At 47.4% G+C, this 24,448-nt stretch overlaps 8 protein-coding genes across 8 annotated transcripts; 3 read left to right on the top strand and 5 right to left on the bottom strand.

The window, feature by feature from the left end:
- Positions 1–1,418: 1,418 nt before the first annotated feature.
- STK32A (Serine/threonine-protein kinase 32A) lies at positions 1,419–3,515 on the bottom strand (the record flags this gene model as incomplete). Its single annotated transcript, XM_033573341.1, has 7 exons — positions 1,419–1,935; positions 1,991–2,020; positions 2,072–2,526; positions 2,586–2,741; positions 2,804–2,877; positions 3,271–3,393; positions 3,473–3,515. The coding sequence occupies 7 exons, from the start codon at positions 3,513–3,515 to the stop codon at positions 1,419–1,421; spliced, it is 1,398 nt and encodes a 465-aa protein (XP_033423893.1).
- Positions 3,516–7,942: 4,427 nt separating this feature from the next.
- ATNIH1004_008735 (putative SNF2 family helicase/ATPase) lies at positions 7,943–11,404 on the bottom strand (the record flags this gene model as incomplete). The annotated part of the gene is made up of 2 exons (XM_033573340.1): positions 7,943–8,368; positions 8,426–11,404. 2 exons carry the CDS (start codon positions 11,402–11,404, stop codon positions 7,943–7,945), a joined length of 3,405 nt encoding a protein of 1,134 aa, XP_033423892.1.
- Positions 11,405–12,336: 932 nt separating this feature from the next.
- Positions 12,337–13,380, bottom strand: ATNIH1004_008734 (SIR2 family NAD-dependent protein deacylase; the record flags this gene model as incomplete). The annotated part of the gene is made up of 2 exons (XM_033573339.1): positions 12,337–12,965; positions 13,050–13,380. The coding sequence occupies 2 exons, from the start codon at positions 13,378–13,380 to the stop codon at positions 12,337–12,339; spliced, it is 960 nt and encodes a 319-aa protein (XP_033423891.1).
- A 577-nt stretch (positions 13,381–13,957) lies between these two features.
- ATNIH1004_008733 (pyridoxamine 5'-phosphate oxidase family protein) lies at positions 13,958–14,810 on the bottom strand (the record flags this gene model as incomplete). Its single annotated transcript, XM_033573338.1, has 2 exons — positions 13,958–14,691; positions 14,747–14,810. The coding sequence occupies 2 exons, from the start codon at positions 14,808–14,810 to the stop codon at positions 13,958–13,960; spliced, it is 798 nt and encodes a 265-aa protein (XP_033423890.1).
- A 425-nt stretch (positions 14,811–15,235) lies between these two features.
- Positions 15,236–17,344, top strand: ATNIH1004_008732 (aminopeptidase P family protein; the record flags this gene model as incomplete). The annotated part of the gene is made up of 11 exons (XM_033573337.1): positions 15,236–15,440; positions 15,514–15,678; positions 15,747–15,779; positions 15,841–15,968; positions 16,025–16,417; positions 16,470–16,513; positions 16,568–16,601; positions 16,652–16,873; positions 16,928–17,046; positions 17,097–17,223; positions 17,315–17,344. The coding sequence occupies 11 exons, from the start codon at positions 15,236–15,238 to the stop codon at positions 17,342–17,344; spliced, it is 1,500 nt and encodes a 499-aa protein (XP_033423889.1).
- A 790-nt stretch (positions 17,345–18,134) lies between these two features.
- Positions 18,135–20,373, top strand: ATNIH1004_008731 (protein serine/threonine kinase activating protein nimO; the record flags this gene model as incomplete). Its single annotated transcript, XM_033573336.1, has 5 exons — positions 18,135–18,650; positions 18,719–18,772; positions 18,833–20,067; positions 20,121–20,202; positions 20,257–20,373. The coding sequence occupies 5 exons, from the start codon at positions 18,135–18,137 to the stop codon at positions 20,371–20,373; spliced, it is 2,004 nt and encodes a 667-aa protein (XP_033423888.1).
- A 1,506-nt stretch (positions 20,374–21,879) lies between these two features.
- On the top strand, positions 21,880–23,010 carry ATNIH1004_008730 (3-methyl-2-oxobutanoate hydroxymethyltransferase ECM31; the record flags this gene model as incomplete). Its single annotated transcript, XM_033573335.1, has 2 exons — positions 21,880–22,332; positions 22,393–23,010. The coding sequence occupies 2 exons, from the start codon at positions 21,880–21,882 to the stop codon at positions 23,008–23,010; spliced, it is 1,071 nt and encodes a 356-aa protein (XP_033423887.1).
- A 260-nt stretch (positions 23,011–23,270) lies between these two features.
- Positions 23,271–24,098, bottom strand: ATG12 (ubiquitin-like protein ATG12; the record flags this gene model as incomplete). The annotated part of the gene is made up of 3 exons (XM_033573334.1): positions 23,271–23,330; positions 23,407–23,606; positions 23,828–24,098. The coding sequence occupies 3 exons, from the start codon at positions 24,096–24,098 to the stop codon at positions 23,271–23,273; spliced, it is 531 nt and encodes a 176-aa protein (XP_033423886.1).
- Between the last annotated feature and the right edge of the window lie 350 nt (positions 24,099–24,448).

Raw genomic sequence — 24,448 nt, 5'->3', positions numbered from 1 at the left:
CGTAACCGCGTCAGTAGAACCAAGACCTGGACCAAGGATTTGCAACGTTTGATTCTGCCGCCAGAACGTAACTCTTGTCTCTAGCTCAGAAATACATCCGAATGGCTAGCTAACCCTGTTTCTTGGAAAGTCCCAGGTCTCGGTGATCTATGTTGGTCGCGTGGCATTCTGGATCCGACGATCGTAGAGCGGGCGGTGGGTGGAGAACAGAAATCCATCACTCCGTGCAACGAAGGCGGTGACGACATCTTGGCCTCGTTTCAGACGGACATGTCTCAGGTAGATGAAGTTGCTGGGAGGAATTGGGCAATTAGGGATGGATGCTAGCAGCTAGAAGGGATAAACGATAGAGGGGAGTTAACGGAAACTACCGAAAGTTAACCATACAGCGGAGTACGGAGTCGTTCCATTCAAAAGCCCGAAGCCGGTCTATGGTATTTATTGGATGTTATGTATGATAAGCATATGGACAGAAAGTTCGTTAGATACACACAGAAATTTTCAAGAAAATAATGCAGATGCAGGGGAATGTCCAAAGGAACAAAACATTATGAGAGAAAATAAATCTATCCAGGACCTCAAATGTATCATCATCCACGATGCCTTGCATAAACCACTTCAGAGCAATGAACCTCCCGAGGGGTATGTAAACGCCGCAGAACAGAAAGCAGAAATAAGAAAAATTTAAAAAACAAAAAAAAAAAAAAAAGAAAAAAAAAAGAGTACATTACATAGCGATTGAGATGCGTACAGAAGGGACGGTTGTTGAGGAAATCAATGATTATGAGAAAAATGAAAAACTGTCGTGGATGTCACTGCCGTCTGAAAAACTCCGCAACCAACCCAAATCCAAAGGAAAATAAGAAAGGAGAGTGTGAGAGAAAGTGCTGATATGCGCTGAATCAAGGGTAATTGGAAACGGCTCAATATATTAGATAGGTGTGTTGCAGCAGCTCGTTAACGCAATAGAACAACGAAAAAAAGGCACATATCGAAGTCGTCTGCTCCGCAATATCGCCTGCTTATGACCACGATATTTTGGTGGTCTAAAGAGATTCCGGGCAAGAGTCAACAAAATGCAAACGTAGAATCATGACAGCACAGCTTCCTTCATGCCGCAGGCTTCGTCTAAATGACGCTGGACATTAGAACCATTCACAAATCGTTTAGTTGGCCACCAGGCTGTGAACCAGGACATGTAAGCCAGGAGAATTATTTTAAAGGGCGCTTCGTAACAGCCATCCCGAGATGACTGAGGCGGCCATACAAATGGATCAGCCGATAGATCGTCCAACATATCCACGTATGCTTGAAGCAGCAGAGCATCCGATATGCCAACTCCACCTCATTCGTTCAGAGACGTGAAAGAGGCAAGGGAGTGTTGCACTTTTCCCCTAAGAATTCAACGTTAGGTGCCTTTATCCGCTTATGATTTGACGGGCACCTTCTTTGCCCAGAACACCAGGTTCTTGGGGCTTTGGACTCCTGTCCCGACCCTTCTTCCGACTTAAGAAAGCCAGCATGCCACTGTTCGAGGATTTCCCCTTGGCTGTTGCAGTATCGTAACCCTCAGCTGGGAGCGTGCTGCTATGATCCGCAAGCTCGCTCCAGCTTCCAGCCTCTTCCAGCACCATCTGAACTCCTCCGCCCTTACTGGTCTTCCGTGTTGCTCCTCTGGTGCGGCTCGGCGGTGGGAGAGGACGAGAAAAGGATGGAGCCGTCGGCGGGGGTGGCGGAGCCTGCATCGGTTGGGTAGTAGGAAACATGGGGGTCTTATTGGAAGCCGACGTTGGATCTTGAGGCTCTGGAGTGCCCCCAGCGGGAGACGGAGTCTCTGTCTGGGTCAAGCGGCCCACGGAGCCATCATTCCTCGAATCATGCTGCGAATATTGCCGTGAATGCGTGGAGTCGGCGGGGAGACAGTCTTCCGGGTTCCTTGAATAAAAGTTAGCGAATGATATGACGGTGGCTCATAGGCCGGTGTACTCACGTTGTTGCTGCAATCACTTCGGCGGCATTCCTAAGGGAAGGTCAGCATATGTCATCACTACCCCATGCATGTGCGACGTACGCTCGAAAATTCACAGTGGTATAATCAAACGGCTCAAACATCGTCTCGATAAGTCGGTGAAGTTCGTCCTCCCTGATCTCTTTTGCCGTCGCATCCTCTCTTAACTCGGCCCTCGGCTTCTGTCTGCGGGCTCTAGCTTCGAGCGGCGCCTCTTCCAGTAGTAACTCTTCCAGGTCATATGTAGCATCAAAGTTGGTCTTGTCACTCGAAGGTGTAAAGACGGGCGGAATCTCCTTACGCTCCAGAGCCACGAAGTCTATTTCGGCAAAGAAAGGATGGCTAGTGAAACTTTCGAAACTAATTGCGCCGATACGTTTGCTTCGGTCCTTCTCCATAAATGACGCCATTGCCCGCAGGCAGGGAACTGAGACCGCAGGGTTGGTGACGAAGTATTTCGGCTGCGCTTTCTTAATGTTCTCACTCAGCGTGTCCTGACTGCGGCCTTCAAACGGTCGCTACAATGCGAATTAGCTCCGGTGGTGGGTTACGATACTATTCCACTGGGCATGCAGACCTTATTATAGATACATTCATAGAATGTGACCCCGAGTGACCACCAATCGACTTCACAGTAATAGCCTCCTCCCTCGTAGACCTCGGGGGCCAGGTACGCCAGGGTGCCAGATTTACTCGTCAGAGGTTTTCCAGGTCGGAAGTCCGAGGCCACGTTCTGCACATCGTCAGCTTCTTGTCGGGCCATACGACCAAGGCCCGGGGGGGTTGGGAACGTACAAAATCCGCCAAATGCACATGTCCCTCCGAATCCAGCAGTACATTGTCTGGTTTCACATCCCGATGAATAATACCTTGGGAGTGGATATATCTCAGGGCACAGCCAAGTTCCGCCACCCAAAATCGCACGGCATCCTCGGTAAAGCATTTCCTTGAGATGTGAAACCGTAAATCACCTCCATTCATTAAATCCACCACGATATAACTTCTCAATTATCAGCAATCGGCGCCAGGGAAAGGGTGTGTATATGTGGAGAACTGCTGTAAAACGCACATATATTCTATGTCTTGAAAGCTGTATCTCAAGTTGCAAAGGAATGCATGATTTAGGTGTTCGAGCATACGTCGTTCACGAATTATATTCCGCACGCTCTCCGAACGAACCACTTGTGAAAAGGAACCGTTAGGTTTTTTTGTCTTCCTCCGGAACGGCGATCAATTCGCATTCCCAAATAGAGGGTACCTACCTTCTTCTTTCCGAATGTATTTGAGGGCAAATGTCAGTCCCGTATCTTTCTTCTCCACGATTCGAACTTTCCCAAATGCGCCTTTTCCCACGACTCGTAACAGCCGGAATTGATTCAGGTTCACTGTATACATCCACGGTCAGCGCCCACTCCTGCAGCGGAAAACGGCAGTAATCCAGTCCATCACCGAAGCAATACGCACCCTCGTCGGTGGAGCACACCGGTTTCCCCTGTGTATTCCCCATTTAGGCCGATGGGCGACAATAAAAAAAAAATCTAGAAAAACGGTTCAAGGCGTCACTTCCGACCACATGCCACACTATTAACCAGATCCGTCGAAACAAAAAGCAACCAGGCCCTGGGGCATTCGACAGTCTGCGGGTATCGGAGAAAGAAGAGCGACGAAGAGGAGGAAGGAGATGAGGTACACAGTCACAGTCCACAGGACGGAGTGGTTGTAATCAGCAGGGGCGTAATGAAGAGGGTTTGTGGGAGAGAATGGAGAGTCCGGCACATCCAGTCCTAGCAAACGATGAGAGAAACAGGGTTAGTCTGCAAACAAAGAATTTACTACGGCGGGAAAAGGCAGAAGCTGTTCGCCTAGAAGATGACGATAAGACCAGGGGAACGTGGGTGGAGGGGTCCATTTTTCCGAATGGACGGAGGACCAAAGGAGGCTTTCAGGACTGGTAAAACCTACCCCAATGCGACGCAATGTCTTCAGCGACCGGTGAGACAATCGTGAACCACGCTTTGTACGTTCGGACAAATCCAAATGGCACCCGAACTGGAGGGGGTGGAAGATAAGGTGAATTTGGGACGAAAATGAGAGGACGAGGGAAAGAAGAGGTGATTTGGGTTGGATCCGAGGAGTTGAGATCAACCCCCCTAAAGGAAGACTGAAGGTTTCCGTTGGTCGGATTCCGTCAGAAAAGGCGGACCCCCTTTGGGACTAACAAGTTCAAGCTCAAACGTGATGGGAAAATAATCCCAATCCCCTCGCTGGTGGCGTTTGTTATTCTTTTCTTAGTATGTTTTTTTATTATTATTGATGGATTGAATGACTTCTTTATAAGGATTCTGTTTGTGGTTAGTTTGTTTGGATTGGATTGGATCTATGTGTTGCCCCTCCCTACTTACGCCTCAGCCTCAGGGATAGAAGAGCCAAGCCTCATGAAATCAATTGACCAAGGCGAGCCCGAACACGAACAATTGAACCGAAAGATTGGGACCGAAGCATGAAACCCGATGTCGGGTTGGTCAACGGCTTCGTTAGTTGGTAGCAAAGAAAAAAGAATAAAACAAAGGAATATACTGGTCGGACTGAATTCTACAGGCGTCTCCAGATATTACAGAGCACTCCGTATAGAGTATCACATTCTACACTGCTCCATACTATAAAATGGAAAGCAAATCATAGGACAGATGGAGGTTTCACCATCGGGACCATATTGATCGTCGCAGCCATCGCAAGGCCCGAGAAGGTAGAATTGACGGCGATTAAAGACCAGGGAGACAAATCGGAGGGGACTACACTACGCTATTAGTGGCCGCAGCTGCCAGCTCGACAGGAGGAATACCGCTTGGGCCCACGAGGGAAACACACCGGCGCAGGAGAGCGAGGTGGGAACTGCGAAGCGAAAGGAGCGAAGGACATGCGGTGGAGAGTGACAAACTAACTATACTAGTTATTTAGCGTGGTTGATGGTTATCTGTAGTAAAATAGTAGTATACTCCGGAGTAGGCAATTAAGCATGAGGGTGTAGTACGCAGTATATTCTGTACGGAGTAGAGATGCATATCTCATCTTCGGATGGGGACACTAACACATTCAGGACACCATCAGCACGCTAACCAGGGGAGAAAAGTGCACTACTGCATCGGATGTATGTTCAGAATTCCAGATGGCGCAATGCAGCAGGTCTCGTCGTACAGAGTCAAGGGCGTCCGAGAATCCTACATCTTACTTGACACATGTACAGAGTACCTCATACCAAGGTTTGATGGCGGATGGCCCGTATGATAGATGCATCGAACCAGATTCTAGAAGATCAACAGCCGGAAAACTGCTGTGTAAGCTCCACGGAGATGAAACATTATAGATATTCCACAGTCCACACAAAGGGGAGAAACAAGCGATGAATACTTAGGTACTATTTTTATGGGGTACTCCATACTTGACCCTGTTTGTTTCTGTTTTTCTTTTCTTTTCTTTTCTTTTCTTTTCTTTTCTTTTCTTTTCTTTTCCTTTTTTTTCTTTTTTTTTTTTTTTTTTTTTTTTTTTTTTTTCACAAAACTCCTTTTTCGTTTTCTCCAGGGGGTATAAGGTATCCTAAGAAAAGTCAAATGTCAACGTGAGGCTAGCCATAGTAGCATGAGGATCGTCGCTGTTCGTCTGACCATCTGGACCCATGGTTGGCAGTCTCTCAAGAACGCCAAGCATCCTGTCGGAGTTGCAGCCTTGTTCTTTCGACGTGGACTCCAGTCGGCTTCAGGTCGGGATTCATCTAGATAAGATCAGCACCATTAAGGGAACAAAACAAGACAGAAAAGAGACTAGTCAAAAGAAAGACAAAGATAGAGAGATCCACGCCATCAATAGACGGCAGTGGAGACCCGCCAATTCTAATGGGGCCGATCCTGGACTAGGACGCTAAGGATGGTTTTCAATGACGGTCGATTTCTTTTTATTATTAGGTATTATCCCAGTTAACTAGTTAGTTATTCCCCTCGCAATTAGTCAAGTTGAAGAGTGGGTATTCAACTCCATCGGATTTCAACCGTAGAGAGGCTAGGCGTCTACGAACTAGATCAACCAGGCCAAGGAAATGATTTCCCAGGGGCTAGAGAACCCCTTAATTAAGGAGATTCTTAAGCCATGCCAGAGTAGTATCCCTGAGGTACTCTGTATTGTTAATATCATTCAATACCGAAGGTGTAGTTACATACTGTACTTACATGTTCAAGCTTCGTTATTTTCTCCAAGATCAAGAAGCCAGGCGGTATAAGGTAAGAAGGACTTCTAAGTTTTAAGTTTTAGATATATAAAAGTCGTAGAATTTTAACTTAAAAAGGGACCTGTGTAATTCTCCGAAATACTGAAGACAGTATGGGGTATCGTATTTGTATTCGAAACTCTTCCAAGGAGTAGCAAGCAGAGATATGCCAATACCCGTTTCGAAGCATTTGTGGAGAAAACGATTCTAGGGAATCATAAAGAGCTACGGAGTACGGAGTAGTTAGTTAATATCCACACAATTAGGTAAGGTTACTGACCAGACTGTTGATCACTCTCTTTATGGTTTTCTTCTTGATAAGGCACTGGACGCATTGTCAATAAAACCTCCTCTAAGAAGACCTCTATGGGCCTACTGATTATACTGTTTCGATCCCGGATAAAAGCCAATCCAGCCAACCAATCTGTATTGATATTTTCCGTTCATGATTCCAGGCACGCCAAGGGACTAAGGTACTGCAACTTGACATGCAGTGCAACGCACCTATTCTGTACTTGGACGTACGGAGTGCTCTGGAGAAGGCATAAAGGACCAAAAGTAAAAAACAAAAGACAATGTTGACTACATCCAATGGCCTAGACCTACGAGTAAGTATGGGATTAATACTACCATGCCCCAAACAGTATATAAAGCAATGTATCGAATCCCAACAATCACTAGCGCCCTAGCGGAGTCCAGCTGACACGACAACGCTGAAACATGAAACGCAGAGATGCAGCATGCAGCTAATACTAGAGAAGGACCAGTGTGGATGATCTGCGCGGTGTTGGTAGATGCTTCGTTTAAGCTACTTAAGAACGTCGGTATAGGTAGTATCTATTATTTATTATATCGTTAGTGGACAAGACATTTACTTCGTTCTAGGATACTAACTAAGTAGGTACCTTGCTTGCCCATGAAAGGTGCCCTTTTCACTCTGGTCTAGTCAAGGTGGTACTGTATGTACATACATACAGTAGCGTAGTGATTCTTGATCGTCGGTCCGATCTATGTCCTCGGACGCACGGAGTCGGCGATATCTCCCTCGGATATTTATTCATTCGTTGGGAGATGGAGATGCGTACGGAGTACGGAGGACATAACCAAAACGAAACTGAATGCTGGCAAGGTCCTTATTGCACACGTGGCGGCCACGAGTATCCGCGACTCAACGCAAGGATATCCCTTGGCGAGGATGATGACTGGTCCAATGATTAGTCTTTTAGCCCACGAGACTGAGAGGACTGGACAGGTCAGAAGTGGTGGTTGGACAGGTCATGGATTGATGCAGGTCGGAGTCTGAACAAAATTCTAGGTAGGTGACAGGTAAACAAACACGGCTTACAGAGAGTACTGCATGCGGGGATGGTCGGGTGCCTACTCCATAGTAGTCCGTACTCCGTGATATTTGCATGAGGATCACTTCTGAAAGAATGAACTCCAAACTGATATGTGCTGAAATGCAGCATTCCGTACGTCCTAAGGAAACTCCAATACAAACATCCACAAGTCCCTGAAATTAAATGACGTCAAATACTATCTTGATCATTCCGGTTCAAGAATGGCTGCAACAAACGCCAAAAACTATTCATCTACTTTAGCATTTAGCCAATACGATCTCCATCCCAATCCTAGTACGCCTAAGTCTTTCATCGCTCTGTATGCATATCTAAAGTTTACCATCGTCGTCCGTACACCGAGTCCTCAACCCTTAAAGCGCGCTTTTCTGGCTGTCGATCTCGGTTGCGAGAATCGGAAAATGACCCATATGTCGCACCGCTGCCCCGTGGCAATTGGGCGGTGGATAGGCTGTTCTCATTGGCTGAACCCAAAATCCTGGCCGTTTGCGAGAGATCGATATCTCCTTGTTCGCCGGTATAACGAGCCTCCGCATCCCGGCCAAAAAGGGCCATCATATCTTTCATGGTGAGCTTGGCTGCTGCCGTCTTCCCCTCAATGGTGACATTCGCCAGCTCCCGCTTGCGATCTTGAAGATCTATAATACGCTCTTCCACAGTGTCCTTGATAATCAACTTGTAAATCTTGACATCTACCGTCTGATTGAGGCGGTGCACACGATCAATTGCTTGCTCTTCGACGAACTGGAGAAGTCAAAATCACGTTATGATCTTAGATACTGGGAAGCTTGAAAAACTTACAGGGTTCCAAAATGGTTCCAAGATTACCACCCGACTCGCTGCAGTGAGGTTCAGACCCAGTGCGCCGGCCCGCAGACTGCAAAGCAGGACGCGAGTTGCACTGTTGTTCCGGAGCTTGTCGAGGCTGGCCTCACGATGATCATTTCGCATGCTACCATCGTATCGCGCAAATCCAATCCCCGTTCGCTTGAGGAAAGGTTCAATCTTGTCAAGCATGGAGGTAAAGACAGAGAAGACAATGAACTTATGGTCAGCCGACTCGCGTCTGAGAATTTTCATCAGATGTTTGATCTTAGTCGAAGGAAGGACTTTCTTGTCGTTATCGCCAGGATTCAGATAAATATCTTCCTCAGAATCAGACTCCTGACGTGATTCCCTTGAACCTATGCGATTGTGGGTTGGTGATTCCGGCCCGTCCTCATCATCAGTCCCCGAATCTTCTGAGTTAAGCCATTCGCCACCCCCTTCAGCATCCTCATCATCTGTTCCTCCGGCCTTTCCAAGGGATCGGATTCCACGCTGATCTTCTGGGACAATCCACTCCCCATCTTCTTCGTCGTCACTATCGACGATCACTCTCCTATTCCTTTGGGTCCGAGCCATCTTGGCTTCTGAGCGACTAACTGATGGCGACTGCGTGAGGTCTATAATAGACGGTTTGCGGGAACTCTTCTTTTCCTTGCAACTGTCGTTTCCTGCGAGGCTGACCTTAAGATCGGCCTCACACTCACCACACCGGCTTGAACCACTTGCTGCCTCATCTTTGCTTAAATCAGTCTGACAAACGTCGCATTTCTTTGAGATAACACTAAGCGCTCCAAAGAGGTCCGCCATGCTATCAAGTTCATCTTTTTTACCGGCAGTAGACTGACTGCCAGATGAACCATTCTGCAGGAGAATGTCTTTATCTTTAGCTAGATCACTTTTTACTAGGTCTGGATGGTTGCAAGATTGTCGAAGACGCAACAGCAATACCAAAGCACCGGCATAGTCCATCTTCGAATCATCCAACATTTTTTCAAGGCTGTTTTCTGTTCTTTGTTCGAGGCGCTTGTAAAAATTCATTTCGCCTGGCATAAATTCAGCGGAAACCTTGATCACCTCTCTTTTCGTGATTTGGAAGCCTGAGGATTTCTTTCCATCACTTTCTGATTTATTATCGCCCGGCTTGAGATTGGAGTTGAGTTTCAAAACATCCTTTGTACGCCGTTTCATAAAGGCCTTCAGAAGGACCTGCAGGCGCTCAATTGCGAGACCTCCCCGACCATTGGCCAACGGCTTCGTAATTTGATCCTTCCAGGTTGCTAGGTCATTAAACGGCTTTATGCGCAGAAATCTGATTAGACTCTGTAGCTCGTCGAGGTTGTTTTGCATAGGAGTCCCCGATAAGCACCACCGGTATTCCGCATCTAATGCGTATGCCGACTGGGTTGCCTTCGCGTTTCGATTCTTGATGGTGTGGGCTTCGTCTAGAATGATCCGGTACCAGTATACAGAGAATATGCCCGACTTCTTGTTTTTGTTCATAGCTCCATGCTCCGAGGTCAAAGTACCGTAGGTGGTAATCACCACATCATAATCTTCCAGATTGTCCGTTGCTTTTGCCCGAGCGTTGCCATGATATACGCATACACGGAGCTTATGGGATGGCTCGACTTTGGTGAGTATTTCTGACTCCCACTGCTTGATTAGTGCCAAAGGAGCAATTACCAGTGTGGATTTGCTTAGTCCCGGTGGTAGTTTCGAACTGTTCTCGTTCCCACTATCACTTTCCTCTCCGGCAGAATCGCCTTCAGAATTGACAGGTCGTCTGCGCCCGTCCGCAGACTTGCTATTTGTTAACATAAGGGCAATGGCTTGGACGGTTTTTCCAAGACCCATGTCGTCCGCGAGGATTCCTCCCTTAGGAAGAATTCCCTTGGTCTTGCTCTGACCAGTTTCCTTATCACGCATCCAATTCACACCTTCACGCTGGTGAGGTAGTAACTTGACTTTCAACCCCTTCACTGTACCATCGTCGTCGTCTTCATCCTCATCCTCTTCCCCCCCTTCCTCACCCTGTTCATCTTCTGACTCACTTTCGACATCAGCTTGCTCCTTACTAGTTTTCTTTTTGTCTGCATCTTCTTGTACTTCCAGCTTTGGAATAAACTCATCGGCATCACTTTTCTTGGCATCATCGGCTGGTTCGTCAACGGTCACTCCCCGCAGTTGGGCGGCCAGATCATCAATATCTGTGCCCTTATCCTCTGCCTCCCTGTTTTCTTCCTTGTTCTTCTTTTTGTTTTTCTTGTTTCCCTTTTTGCTTCGCTTCTTATTCTTCGATTTCGAAGACTTCTGTTCATCCTCATCTTCAAATGCCCCTTCCAACAATGCCTTGATATTTTCGTTCGCCTTAGCTACGTCCACGTAGGTGTGCGTATCTATTGAGCCGAATCCGGTATTGCGAGGACCGGCACTGGGGGTAAACCCGCCCTCATTTGTTAAATCAACGTAATTCTGCAAGTTCCTGGACGCATTCGACATCTTGGCTGCCGAAGGCTTTGAGGTGTAGAATGTTTTGGGGGCACGTGGTGTATTGAATGTAACATTCTCAGGACGTCGAATTTCAACAACATCGCTATTGACGGGGCGGGAGAAGTGATTGTTATTGTAGGCAGAGGGTCGGACGGGCTTGAAAGGATCAAATGGTTCGTTCCGCTTCGGAGTCGACATTGCAGCAACTGGAGTAACAGTCGGTTGGTAGCGTTGGTTTAGATTATGAGGTCGTGGCTGAGGTTGAGGTCTATGATGCTCTGGTCGTCCATGGCTAGGCTTGGGAATATTGAACGGGTGACTAGACTGTTGGTTTTGATGATGAACTGGGCGGATTGGCGAAGGTTTGCCGAATCCAGGATGATGAGAAAGCGGACGATGTGCCTGATCATGTGGCTTTCGAGGAGTAATAGGATTCAATGGATTTTCGCTTTCTTTGGCCATTTTGAAAATATGATGCAGCTATTGCTCAAGGTTGAGCGTGTCTCTGTGCAGATCTTACGGCACTTAAACAAGACAAACTTTCAACGATAGTGTCTGCAGTATCCAAATTGCCCACCACATAGAAAAAGCGACACGAAAATTTTGCACAGGATTGTCTAAATAGCTAACAAATTGTTGTATGGTGGGCCTGACGGTGATAAAATTGTTTCTGGCCTTAATTTTAGGAGGCAAAATGTTAGCTTCTGATTTGTGTATTCCTGAACTGCTCTGACGATCCATTAGAAGAAAAAATATCACTTACCTTGGTCACGCCATCTCAAAATAAGCAGCTGATGTACTCGAAGGAGCTCGGAGTGCTTCTCGAAAAGATGGTGGAGGTCGTTCGTGGCATGTCACATTTATCGATAGCGGGAGAGTTTATCGCTCGTTTGTTTGGGAATTTTGCCCCAGCAACGCTGCCCGCAATCGATCGCTCAACATAAACCCTTTTGCTTGGGACGCGTTGTGACGAGTCAATCTCTATGGAATAATACACCAGGAAGTAGTAGTTGGTATCAAGACCTGATTTTGCTATCATGCTCCTCCGAAGGTCTTTGCTGTATCAGCCTATCTACAGCTTCATATTACTCTGAGGCAACTGTGTATACAGTACATTAACATCATCAGCATTTGCTATGCGATTGTCTAGGAACTGCTCATTCTGAATCGCCCAGGAAACTTTAAAATTAGTTATTATGTGGATAGTCGTATTTTAGAATAGCTCCTAGCCTTTGCAGCACTGAAAAGCTGGTACAGAATACTAAATTTATACTAAACAATACTGTTTTCCATCACCTGTAAGTTATACATTCCTCTCCTCACGCCATACTATAATACCATCCTCAGACAGACTAGAAATAAATTCTAGGCCACTCGTCATACCATAGTATGGCTCAAATCTCCCCAATAACGCCCTTCAAAATCTCAGGAACAATGACACCGGCATCACCCTGGAAGAACCAATCGTTTGGTCCCAACCCAGAGGCCCCAACATCATTCCGATCCATATTAACAACTGCAACTCTGGCACCACGATCACGGGCCTTATCGACATATCCCGCAGCAGGGTATACTTGTGAGCTTGTGCCAACCACCAGTATCAGGTCGATAGGACCGGAACGCATCCAGCTATCCACCATATCCAGAGTGTGCAACGGCAAGCTCTCCCCAAACCACACAACCCCGGGTCGAAGGATACCATCTTTGCACTGCGGGCAATGTGGAAGTACATCGAGACTTAGCGCTGGAAGCGGAACGCTTTCGTCAGATATGTCTGCCTCTAGCCCCTCCCCTCCTCCTAGAACATTGGATAAAGATTTAGAGGCGGCCGCGCCTGTTTTATCTTCCGTAGAAGGGTTGAGATCTGGCCCTCCCTTCGGAATAGCCAAAGCCGGAACGATGGGGTCCGTGAAGTCGTTCTCACGCGAGTAGTTGCAGTAGAAGGAGGTGCATTTAACAGTGAAGAGAGATCCATGCAGAAGATGAAGCTGTTTCGAGGGGTGGTTTGCACGCTGCGACAGACCTGTATCCGTTAGCATTATGACCTGGGTAACTATATGGTCATGGAAGTAGCCAAAGGCAAACAAAATAATAATATTGGCCGTACCGTCAACATTTTGGGTCAGCGTAATGAAATCATTATTCCTTCTGGCGAGCTCGGCCAGCGCATAATGAGCACGGTTTGGGTTGGCCTTCAGAGCCATATGTCTCCGGTAGCTGTAAAACTGCCACACCAGGTCTGGGTTCGCTTCGAAAGCTTCTGGCGTAGCCAAGTCGGTGGCATCATGAGATCTCCAGAGACCCCCCGCCCCTCTGAAAGTTGGCAGACCAGAAGAGGCCGAAATCCCCGCACCTAGCAGAGCAAGAATACGTTTGCATCCTTTCAAGTACTCTGAAAATGAACGGAGATCAGATGCTGGAATGGCGGGCGAAGCCATAGCGGGGCAAGTGATGTCGTAGGTGGGGAGTTTGTACCATATGAACTATTTCACCTAGGGACTAGGGGTTCTGTACAGGTATATAATGGCGATCATGGGGCATTTAGGCCCAATCCGGGTCGATGAAAATTAAGAGCAATCTGACGCTCTGTAGTTGGTGTTGGAATTTGGAATGAGCCGGAGCCACGCTGACGTGGGGTTGAAGCTTACTGGTTATGGGCCGCCTTGGCGGCCATGGGAGATATTGAAGCTAACGCATGAGCCCTACTGTGTATAATGATGACGTGGGTCCTCGCTCCTGAGTCATTGGATTTCAGCAGGCGAATTATATATGCGAGGTCAGTGATAGCTGTTGTATCATCATTGTTGTTAATTTATACTATTTTATTAAACCGGAAATTATATTTAAGCCATACAAAATTGATATAGTAAACGAACTTATTGGAGGCAACTGCCAGGCAGAAGTATCTGACAGCCGATTTCCAGCTCTTACACAAGTCAAATTTTCACTAAAACATAACGTGGAATTCCACAAGTATACAATCAATCATGTTACTGCAAGGATAATGCTTCCCAACTAATGCTGTTCCTCCTTGGGAAGAGTCACCTGGGCTGCTTCTTTCGCATATGTGCGGTTTTCATCATTCTTATTCTCAACGAAATCAGTGATATAGTCTGGCACCTCGGCCACTTTATTCTGAGCACTAGGAATGGGCGCCCCGAATGTCTCATAGACGGGGACAACTCCGGTCCAAACACGGTTGGTCACTTCCTCGTTAGCATAGTCCTTCTTTTCATCAGAGACACCCCCATCACGGATCTTGCCGCTCCCGTCAACCACTTTGACTTTGAGAATAACCGTCGAGGACATCTCAGCACGATCGGGTGGCACTCGCGAATGCTTCCAGCGGTCCTGGAGTACTGAGTTTGTGACCAACTCCATTGCCCAAAGTTTCTCGGCTTCATCCGTTACAAGGTGGGCATATCCGTGAAGGATGGCAGAGCGATAATTGTAACTGTGCGAGTTTGGTGTCAATGACAATATCAACCCGTCCACCTTACTCGCAGCAATGCAAATTGGCAATCCTTCTTGGGACCCTCTGGCTAGGTTCATGATTCTTGAGCTGACATAGCCATGTAGATAACATTCCAGGGGCTCGTCAATATCCGCCGAGGGGTATTCGAATGAGCCCATTTGCCCGATCATGGGTATAATAGCGGGGAAAGGGTCTTCTGGGCCCGGGCTGAATGACACATGGAGGACTTGCGAGGAATTGATGATGGAATGGATTGCTCCGAGATCATATGTAGCTGCAGCCAGATTTAATTGCATTGTTCAGATAACCCGGGGATCTTTTAGCAATACCTCTGTGGTTATAGCGGTTGACGGTGTTAGAGGACCGCTTTGGATACGTCAATGTTCGACCCATGGTGCCTATCTGGCGGCGGAGCTGCGCAAATCAACTGACGGTAGATGCATTGACGGACATCCAGACAGAGGCTGAACACCCGCTGATTATTATACACAACGCAGTGAGTCATTACCAACCACCCTACTGCCTAACATTGATTTACAACCCAAGTACTTCGTATTCCAGTCTGGTACGCTGCTAAGGCCGAGATAAGCTATGTTGGAGAGGATGCCCCATTGGGCAAGTCCTTCCGGTGCGGGATATCGCAAACATCTGATCTGTGATTGGCTGGTAGGACCGCATATGAGCGGCCTTAGGCAGTAAGGCCGCAGTTTGGTTGGGTTCGGAGCTTCGAGTTTTAGATCCCGTTGAACCTTACTTACCTGGCTCATTCATTCCTCGTGAGTTGGTTGCTGTCTTCCGATGGTGACCGGATAGGAAGTATGTCGACATGCAAGACAATCCTTCGCCAATTGCCTTGTTGCACTCGTCGTCCAACGCCATGGATCCTCCGTTCAACGCCTAGTCGCGTGGTCCTTCATGACCGTTCGGCCTTTCGCTGCTCTTACGCTTCCATCTCCGCCGCCGAGCTTAAATTCGGTCAACCGTTACACGAGACGCATCCTCATATATTAAGACCTGGAGAACGTGTGTAGATGCCTTCGTCGCCTTCAGATGCTTCGGCGTCGTGCAATTTGAGCGTATATTGACTTTGGACAAGTAACTCCTGGAATTACAGCTCTCGAATATGCTCAGCGCCGTTCGCGACTTGCAAACAAACTCCCCAGACACTCAGTTGCCGTATTAGCGGCGTCAGAGGTTACATACCGGGCTTCGGGAATATTCAATGAGTATCGGCAGGACTCTAATTTCTTTTATCTTACGGGTTGGTGCCGGCCTACGCAATTCAAGTCACGAAGGTCCATATGCTGATCGCCTCTCGACCCTGAACAGGATTCAACGAACCCAATGCGCTGGCTATTATCGGTGAGCTTTCCCCTCCTAACGATGGCTAAAAAAAAAGCCAATGGCACTCACACAACCCCAGTAAATGATGGCTCCGGAGACAATCATCTATTCCATCTTTACGTCCGGGAAAAGGACCCCAAGGCGGAACTTTGGGATGGGGCTCGTTCGGGTACACAGGCTGCGATTGATGTCTTCAATGCTGACGAGGTACGATACATCTTTCCTATTTATACTTAGAAGCAAAGCTAATTGCTGAACGCTAGACCGGCGATATCGAGCATATCGAGGATATACTCCCACAGATTGTTTCAGACGCTACGGAGATCTATACAGATATCCCCGCTTTTAACTTTGGCAGATCTTCCTTACATCGATATTTGTATGGCCCCTCCGGAACATCGGAGAAGCTTAAGAAGATTGTTGATCATCAAAAAGTCAAGCCTTTGCGTCCGATCCTTAACGAGATGAGGGTTTTCAAGAGTGAGGATGAAGTTGTACATTTACGTGCAGTTGGCCAAGCTTCTGGAAGAGCGTTCACTAAATCTATGCGTCAAACGTTCACAAAGGAAAAGGACCTGACATCCTTTTTGGAGTACAATTTCAAGGTCAACGGTTGTGATCACAGCTCCTTCGTTCCTGTTGTGGCAGGCGGCTCGGTATGTTATGTATACCGCTCCGATCATGGCGGACTCACTCTAATAGACCCAGAACGCGCTGAGCATCCATTACACGAGAAATGACGATGTCTTAAGGTGTGCTCTTTAATATCCTCATGGCGCTCGGCTAGGACTGATGAATTTATCCAGAGACGGTGATATGGTGCTAGTCGATGGGGGCGGAGTACGTATGGTCTTAACCCGAACAATACGGCCAATACTTACCGTGAATAGGAAGCGGGTACCTACGTCTCCGATATCACGAGGACATGGCCGGTTAACGGCAAGTTCTCGGATCCGCAGCGGGATCTGTACAATGCAGTGTTGAATGTGCAGCGTAGCTGCGTTTCCCTTTGCAGAGAGACTGCAGGCCTTTCCCTGGACCGACTTCATAGCGTCGCGGAAAGTGGTCTAAAAGACCAATTGCAACAACTAGGATTTGACGTTTCGGGCGATGTGAGTTTGTCCCGCTTGTTCGATCAGGCCTGGTGACTGATCTTCGGGATTTAGGCTATGAGCACTCTGTTTCCCCATCACGTCGGCCACTACGTCGGACTTGACGTCCATGACTGTCCTGGATACCCAAGAGGTTACAACCTGAAAGCGGGCCAATGCATCACCGTGGAGCCGTATGTGCTTCCCGTTTCGTTATTCAATTAGTTCTACTAACAATGCGTAGTGGTATTTATGTCCCTGACAGCGACAGGTGGCCCGAGAGGTTTCGAGGGATTGGGATTCGCATTGAAGATAGTGTGTGTGTTGGGGATGACAGTCCCATTGTGCTCACAACAGAAGCTGTAAAAGAGGTAAGATTGCTCTCACCATGTTGTCTCTTAAGAAAGATTGCACAAAATAACATCATTTCCACGACCCTATGCTAACGGCATGCCATTTTAGGTCGACGATATCGAGGCCCTTCGAGAATAAATCAAAAAAGATAACTGTGGCAGAAAGATACCCCTACATATAAAATGTATATTAGCCAATCTAAAATATGAAAGAGTTTTTTTTTGCAGAATACGTGGGCAACATGAAACTCCATGTTCTCTGGGTCTATACATCAGCTTTTTTCTTTTTTCCCGTTTCTGTAGACCGCAGCGCAGAGGCGCGGAGAGATCCTGTAAAACTCCCTAGGTAAAGTACTATTCGTAGTACCCAGTATAAAAGGGTACTGGATAATAAGTTTTTTATCTTTTTCGTTTTTTTAACACGGCGCGCTGTGAGGCAGGAAAGGAATGTTCCAACATTCATAACTTAAGACCCTGACAGGGTTCGCGGTGGGTTTTTTGTTGGTTGTTAGGCGCACATCCGCGGCCAAAACAAACCAAACTTCCCGTCTCCACTCACTCGCTCTGACACGCTTGGTTAGTTCCTTCTTTGCTCTCTTCCCCCCATCTCTATTCTGCTCTGTACTACAACAATACTAACAAACTGCTGCAGTACTGCTCCTTCTCAGCTTGACTTCCACTTCCAGGCCTCCTCTGCTGGACAGTGTTTGTCATCTATTTGCTGAGAAAGAGGCTCACGTCTTGTCTTTGCCTTCCAGCCACGCTCCCTACCACATGATTCTGGATCGCGTGAACAATGGCTTTTTTCTGATTGAACTGCCCTTCGAGACGTGTTGCCCATCGCGTGCTCTGCCTGGAGTGTCCTTCTTTTAAAAGGCATCCCAACTTGCTGCCAATTGCCTATTTAATTCTCTGTGTATTGTTACCACATGGCAGCAGTATTCATACCTCCTTCACCGCAGACATCTCTTAACATGTCGACACGCCGACCACTCGCCAACGTGCCGAATGCCACCAACTCCCCTCACAGGGTGGGCCTCGTGCCTGCCAAACGTCCTCGGACGACGAATGCTCCAGTTGAGATCCCTTACGGCCAGCCACCTCCCAAGAAGCAGGTCGTAGACGGGACGGAGGTAGAAGGCCGTTCCCCGAGCCGAACCCGGGCTTCCACCTACCAAAACACTGATTCTAAGCTCTTTTCACGGCGAACAAACAATGCCCAGCCAAGTGCGTTCGAGAGGAAGTTGGTGGCTGCCAGGGATAAGGAGAGACTGTCTCAACACAGGCCGTCGAGGCATGAAAAGCCTTCTGCGGAGACCATTGATACTATAAGGCAGTGGCAGAGGCATTATCGAAAGGCGTTTCCTCAATTCGTCTTCTACTTTGACAGCATTCCGGAAGATCTTCGTAGTAAATGCTCGAGACAGGTCATTGCGTTGGGAGCTGTAAGTCTACTTTGTTCATTTTTTTTATTTTTATTTTTAGTTTTGACTTTACTTCCTTGCGGCTCAAGATTGGGATGAAAGGTGAAGTTTCTCACCTTATGCACAACCATGCTGGCACACTGGTAGCTTTGTTATTAATGAATTTTGTCTATTGGCCTTCAAATGCTGACGTCGTACTGTAGCGTGAGGAGAAATTCTTTTCACGCCTAGTGACCCATGTCGTTACCTCACGTCCGATACCACCTGAAAATGACAGTGCAAGCCCGACAGAATTGAAGACAGAATCGGTGGAGCAAACAGCTGCCGATGGTTCTCTGCAGACAGTCAATCCCTCCCTATTGGAGAAAAACGTCGAGCCCCACCTTCATATCTCACTGAAGAATGATGCACGACGCGAGCAGACTACCACGGATGTTTTGCACAGAGCTCGCCAAATGGGAATGAAGATATGGGCTATAGAGAAGCTTCAGCGGATGATTGCTACTATTAACGATGGGGAAATTGGCGGACATAGCAGCCATTCTACTCGAAATGCCAACGCTGGTGGCCATGCCAAAACCAGAGGCGACGCAGACCTGTCACAAGTCCTTCAAAACGAACTCATGAGTGGCTCTGATCGCAACCCTCTCTCAGTTCTGAAAGACTTGGTAATGTTCAAGGGCCCGTTTGTTTACATTCACGACATGGATGAAAAGACAAGACCCGTCATGGTTCGCGAATACCCAAAAGTGGCGAGACGACAAGATGGCATCTGGCCCCAATTCAGGAGTGCACCACTTGGAAAGTGTCCATTTTTGGAGGAGCCCCCAACCAAAAGAGAAGCGGAGCGGCAACGGGCGCGCCAAAAGTCGAAGGAACAGAAGACTGTTCCCAAGCACGCACCTACTCCAACAGCCCTTGACGTCAAGCTCAAAGTACCCGAAAACGTTACAAGGAACGCTGGAGATGCAGAGGCTGACCAAGAGCCCAGCGCTAAGGATGGCCACCAAGGTTCTATGTCTCATCCAAAACAGCCAGAGATGCAGGACATGCAGCCGATAAGGCCGGCCTCACCGAAAAAGAGCTCTGAAAGTTTTGTTCCTCAGTTAAATCGGACTGGGCCCTTTTATGTTGGCCGTGAGCCTGCCGCCTCAGGTGTTCAACCCTCTAACATTACCTCTGCCATCCGTTCTCAGATGGTATCTTCTACTGCTGCAGCGCCCGGGGCAAAGGCTGGTGTGAGTAAAGAGGTTCACGAGCTCAAACGGAAGGTCCTCGAGAAGAGCAATGGAGGATTTTCGGCTGGTACAGGACCGTCGTCTCACCACCCTGTGGACGCCTCTGCAGCTTTAAAAACAACCAAGAACCAGGCGAACCGGTATGGCAAGTCAAACGTGCCAGAGAGGCATGGTAATGTCATTGAAGAGGAAACTACTCAGTCAGAAGGCAACGATAACACCAAATCTCGGCCGAGCACTAAAAATCCAGCAGCCAGAAGAAAAAGGAGAAGAGAAGGGATCCTAAGCCAGGGTATTGTGAAAACTGTCGGGACAAGTTCGATGATTTTGAAGAGGTGAGTATCTTGCTGACGGTATAAAGATGGGGCACCGGCTAATCATGATCGTAGCATGTATTGACAAGGAAGCACCGCAAATTCGCACTGAACTCGTCAAACTGGTCCGAACTTGACTCGTTACTGTTCCAGTTGCAGAGACCTCTGAAGGAAGAATACGATTATGTTTAGATCATCCTTAATAATAGGCAGAAAAAGGAAGAAAAAAAAGGATGTTTGCATATAATCCATCTTTCCCCATCCATCAACCTCGCATCACATCTTACGATCAGCTGGACACTCAACGGTAGTAATTATATGAAAGAAAAATACGAAAGCAATTGAAAATCGATCCTCGGTAGCAGTGGTACATATGCACCTCGGAAATATCAAATCATAGCTCCACGGGGCAAGCAACTGACTTCACATTCTGTCGCTCATTTAAGTCTCAGTATCATGAGGTTTACTTTTTCTGTGTTACACATTTGCGTTTACTGCTTTCAACACTTGCCCTTACTTTAGCTGATGTCTAGCAGCGCATTATGATACAGCCGGCGTCCTGGGAATTTTGCCTGCATTATTATCGGGGTTAGATGAGCGAAACCAATACACTCGCCAATTCCAACTTTGGGGATCATGAGACAGGGTGAGAGATTGATAGAAAAAAATTTTTTTTTAAAAAAAGGACTGAGGAGTGAGAGCCCACGACGTTGGAAACTGACGAAAAATCAACTGCTCATCCGCATCCAGAGCATGCATTGCATTGAGAGCCGCGTTAATTCTGATGTGTTCTCGCGGAGAAACCTTGCATTGGGATTTCCTTGGCCCAGTAATTGACCATTCTTCTTCTCATGCTCCCCCTTTTTATTCTTTAATTTTTTTCTTCTTCTTCTTTTTTCTTTTGTATTTTTCGTTCTGGGATTTCTCATGTGGGTGGAAATGTTCTGGGGTTGCATTGAGAGGACGAAATGTTCGTATCGGCGGGGTTTTGTACTTTGAACATTGCCAATATCCATTTTCGTGGTTATTATTAGCCGGACCTACCTATTTACTGATTTGATGGTACTCATCGGTGGGGCTGAACTCGAAGGAGTATCTATCTACGTAGTGGTTGCCTATGTACTCTGTAGAATAATGCACGATGATTAACATCCGGATAGCCTCGGCCCAACAATAAAACTCTCGGCTGGAAAAACTGAGCATCCGGCGGAGAATCAATGGAACCGGCATGTCGTCCAATCACCCAGTGCCTAGCTAGAACTCCGGCAGAATGGTTCTAAAAATCTGGGGATGCTCCGGACTACGCAGCATAAACCAGCACGTCGTCTGTTATATAAGAAGGCGGACCTCAGAATGGGCTCGAAAATCATTGAATCTTTTTCCCCTGGCCCAGGTACCTCCTTCGCTCATTTCTTCACGTCACTTGGTTTTATCTCGTCCTGATCTTTTCTTAGGTTTGGTTAGCACTGTGGTTATAGAGATACCTTACCTTACTTTACCTTACACCTACTTGCCTACTTCGTACATAGGTACATAGGTACATACATTCTGTCTGCTTTTTCTGTGGTAACGTAACACCACTGTACTTTACATACTCTACTTTCTTTGATTGTTTCTTCCTTTTTTATTTTATTTTTGAATTCTTTTGGTTTACGACCTGTTATCTTGATTTGCGTCTAGTGGGTCTGTCTGGCGAAGATGTCTTCAAGAACGGCATCTAGATTGATGCTGTCGTTGCGACCCCTTTCAAGACATTGCAATGTTCAAGCTTCATCTATGTCGATTGGTTCACTTCTTCTCGCTGGTGGTGATAGTATCCATCCCTCCAGTCGAGCATTGCCTTCCTGCTCGTCGTCTTTCGTCCGCCATAGCTCTCACTCGCCGTTGGGGACGTCGCCGATCAATCCTCGGAAGAAAATTACAATGCAGACCCTGCAGAATCTCTACAAGAAGGGGGAGCCAATAACCATGTTGACGGCCCATGATTTCCCCAGTGGTCATGTTGCTGAAGCGGCTGGCATGGAGATGGTCTTGGTCGGTGACAGTCTGGCTATGGTTGCTCTCGGTATGGAGGATACCAGTGAGGTGGTTATGGACGAAATGCTGCTGCATTGTCGAAGTGTGGCTCGGGCTGTTAAGAGCGCTTTCACGGTTCGTGTGCCCATTTTCTGGATCTGGGGATCGTACTAACGAGTGATCGAATACTCTCAGGTTGCTGATCTGCCCATGGGATCTTATGAGGTCTCACCTGAACAGGCGGTTGAATCGTCGATCCGCATCGTGAAAGAAGGGCGTGTACACGCTGTGAAGATTGAAGGGGGCATCGAAATGACCCCGTCCATCAAACGCATCACACAGGCCGGCATCCCTGTCGTAGGCCATATTGGTCTCACCCCGCAACGTCAGAACGCCCTGGGTGGGTTCAGAGTTCAGGGGAAATCTACCGCGAGTGCCCTGAGTCTGTTGAAGGATGCCCTTGCCGTGCAAGAAGCCGGTGCGTTCATGATTGTTCTCGAGGCCGTGCCAGCGGAAATCGCTGCTATCATCACCAAGAAACTCAACGTGCCGACAATTGGTATTGGAGCTGGAAATGGATGTTCCGGACAGGTCCTTGTTCAGATTGACATGATCGGAAATTTCCCCCCTGGTCGATTCCTTCCCAAGTTTGTCAAAAAATATGCCGATGTCTGGGCCGAGACGATCAAAGGAATCAAGCTGTACCATGATGAAGTCAAAAGTCGCGCGTATCCTTCACAAGAATACACCTATCCTATCCCTAAAGAAGAGCTGGCGGAGTTTGAAAGAATTGTTGATCAATCACCTAATTAAGAAGCCCCTTTCCTTCCTCTTTTTGCCTTGTCTCCTTTTCATATACGACCCTTGAACATACGCTGCCCGTTCATGGTGTTTTCATGATAACTCATGTCTCATGATAGAAAATGATAGATGCTAGCTGGCTGCTTTCTACGCTGGCCGGTACCTTTTTGTTGGAGCTCCTGATCTGGTCAATTTGACTACTTCCTCGTGCGGTTGTATTGGGCACCATATCATACCTGCGACCCGCTTTGGTGTGGAAAGTCATCTGGATGTCAACCAAACGCAGGTGTCATAGAATAAGCAACGATCAATTGCTCATCAGTCCTAAAGCACTGTTCATAGCAAGCTGAGAGTCAATACTAGATAAATGATAAATGGTTCATAAACATATAGCAACATAGCACTTACCCTCCATAGCCCTCCCACTCCTTCATCGAGTCCGGGGGCAAAAACGCTGTTGACGTAGCAGAAAACCGAGTCGGTATCTTTGCAGTCCAGCTTCTTCCTGAGGAACTTGACTACGGTTTCGAATTTTTGTGAAGCACTGATCTTGAAGACTCGGTTTTTCAAGATCGGGGCCGACGGAAGAGGCTGAAAGCGCACTGTAACTGCTGAGGATTTAGTAAAGAATGCTTCATCATTTGAATGCTAGATGTGTGAGGACGCTAATAATATGCTATAGAGATACAGAGAAACCGTCTCTCGAGGATGATTTTACAGAGTACTACTAGGTGGAAACACTGGTTCCTTAAAGTAAAAACACGAAAATAAAACGAGTATAATAAAAGTGAATGAATCGAAAATTAGGGGATCCTTGGAGCTACACTACCTTTACCAGTATCCATGGCTTCGGCATCCGCTAGTGCTTGATGAGCGTCTCGAGGCAGGCTCGTTAGCACCACGGAAGCAGACATGGTCAGCGGCATATCCGAGCCATGATCGTCATCTGGGATAGGGGCACCGGAGGCGTTGGCTGCGGGGTCTGAGGCTTTATTTCGACTGGCTGGTCGATGGCTCAGATTTGTAATTGTGGTAGGCGGGTTCTGGTCGGAATTTGGAGACTCCGGGGCGGATGGGGATTGGGAGGACGATGGGTCCATTTTGATAAAAGCGGGAGGATGAATAGGTGATAATAAGGCCTTTCAAAGACGGGGACAAGGTTGAGATGGGAGGAAATGGAGGAATGTTGAAGCTGTTGGCTCTCAGAAATGAAATGATGGCGGGACACCTCAGGCATAAAGGATCCGTCCAATCACGACGGCAAGTGGCTCTGCAGTATCAAGCCCTAAGAGACCAACGATGAAGGGGTTCTTGTGCAGCGCTGGACGGCATATTTTGAGATCGACCTCTTGAAGTATGAAGAAGTGAATACAGACCGTTAATATCGGAGTGAAGTCTACAAGAATAGCCCTTTATTCCAGCTAATGCCATTAGTCCAGTGGTTGTTGAT

Source organism: Aspergillus tanneri (assembly GCF_003426965.1).
Source record: "Aspergillus tanneri strain NIH1004 chromosome Unknown AapTan_6_pilon_pilon_pilon, whole genome shotgun sequence".
Taxonomy (NCBI): domain Eukaryota; kingdom Fungi; phylum Ascomycota; class Eurotiomycetes; order Eurotiales; family Aspergillaceae; genus Aspergillus; species Aspergillus tanneri.
Note: the sequence above shows the minus strand (reverse complement) of the source record. Positions and strands in the feature narration are given on the sequence as shown.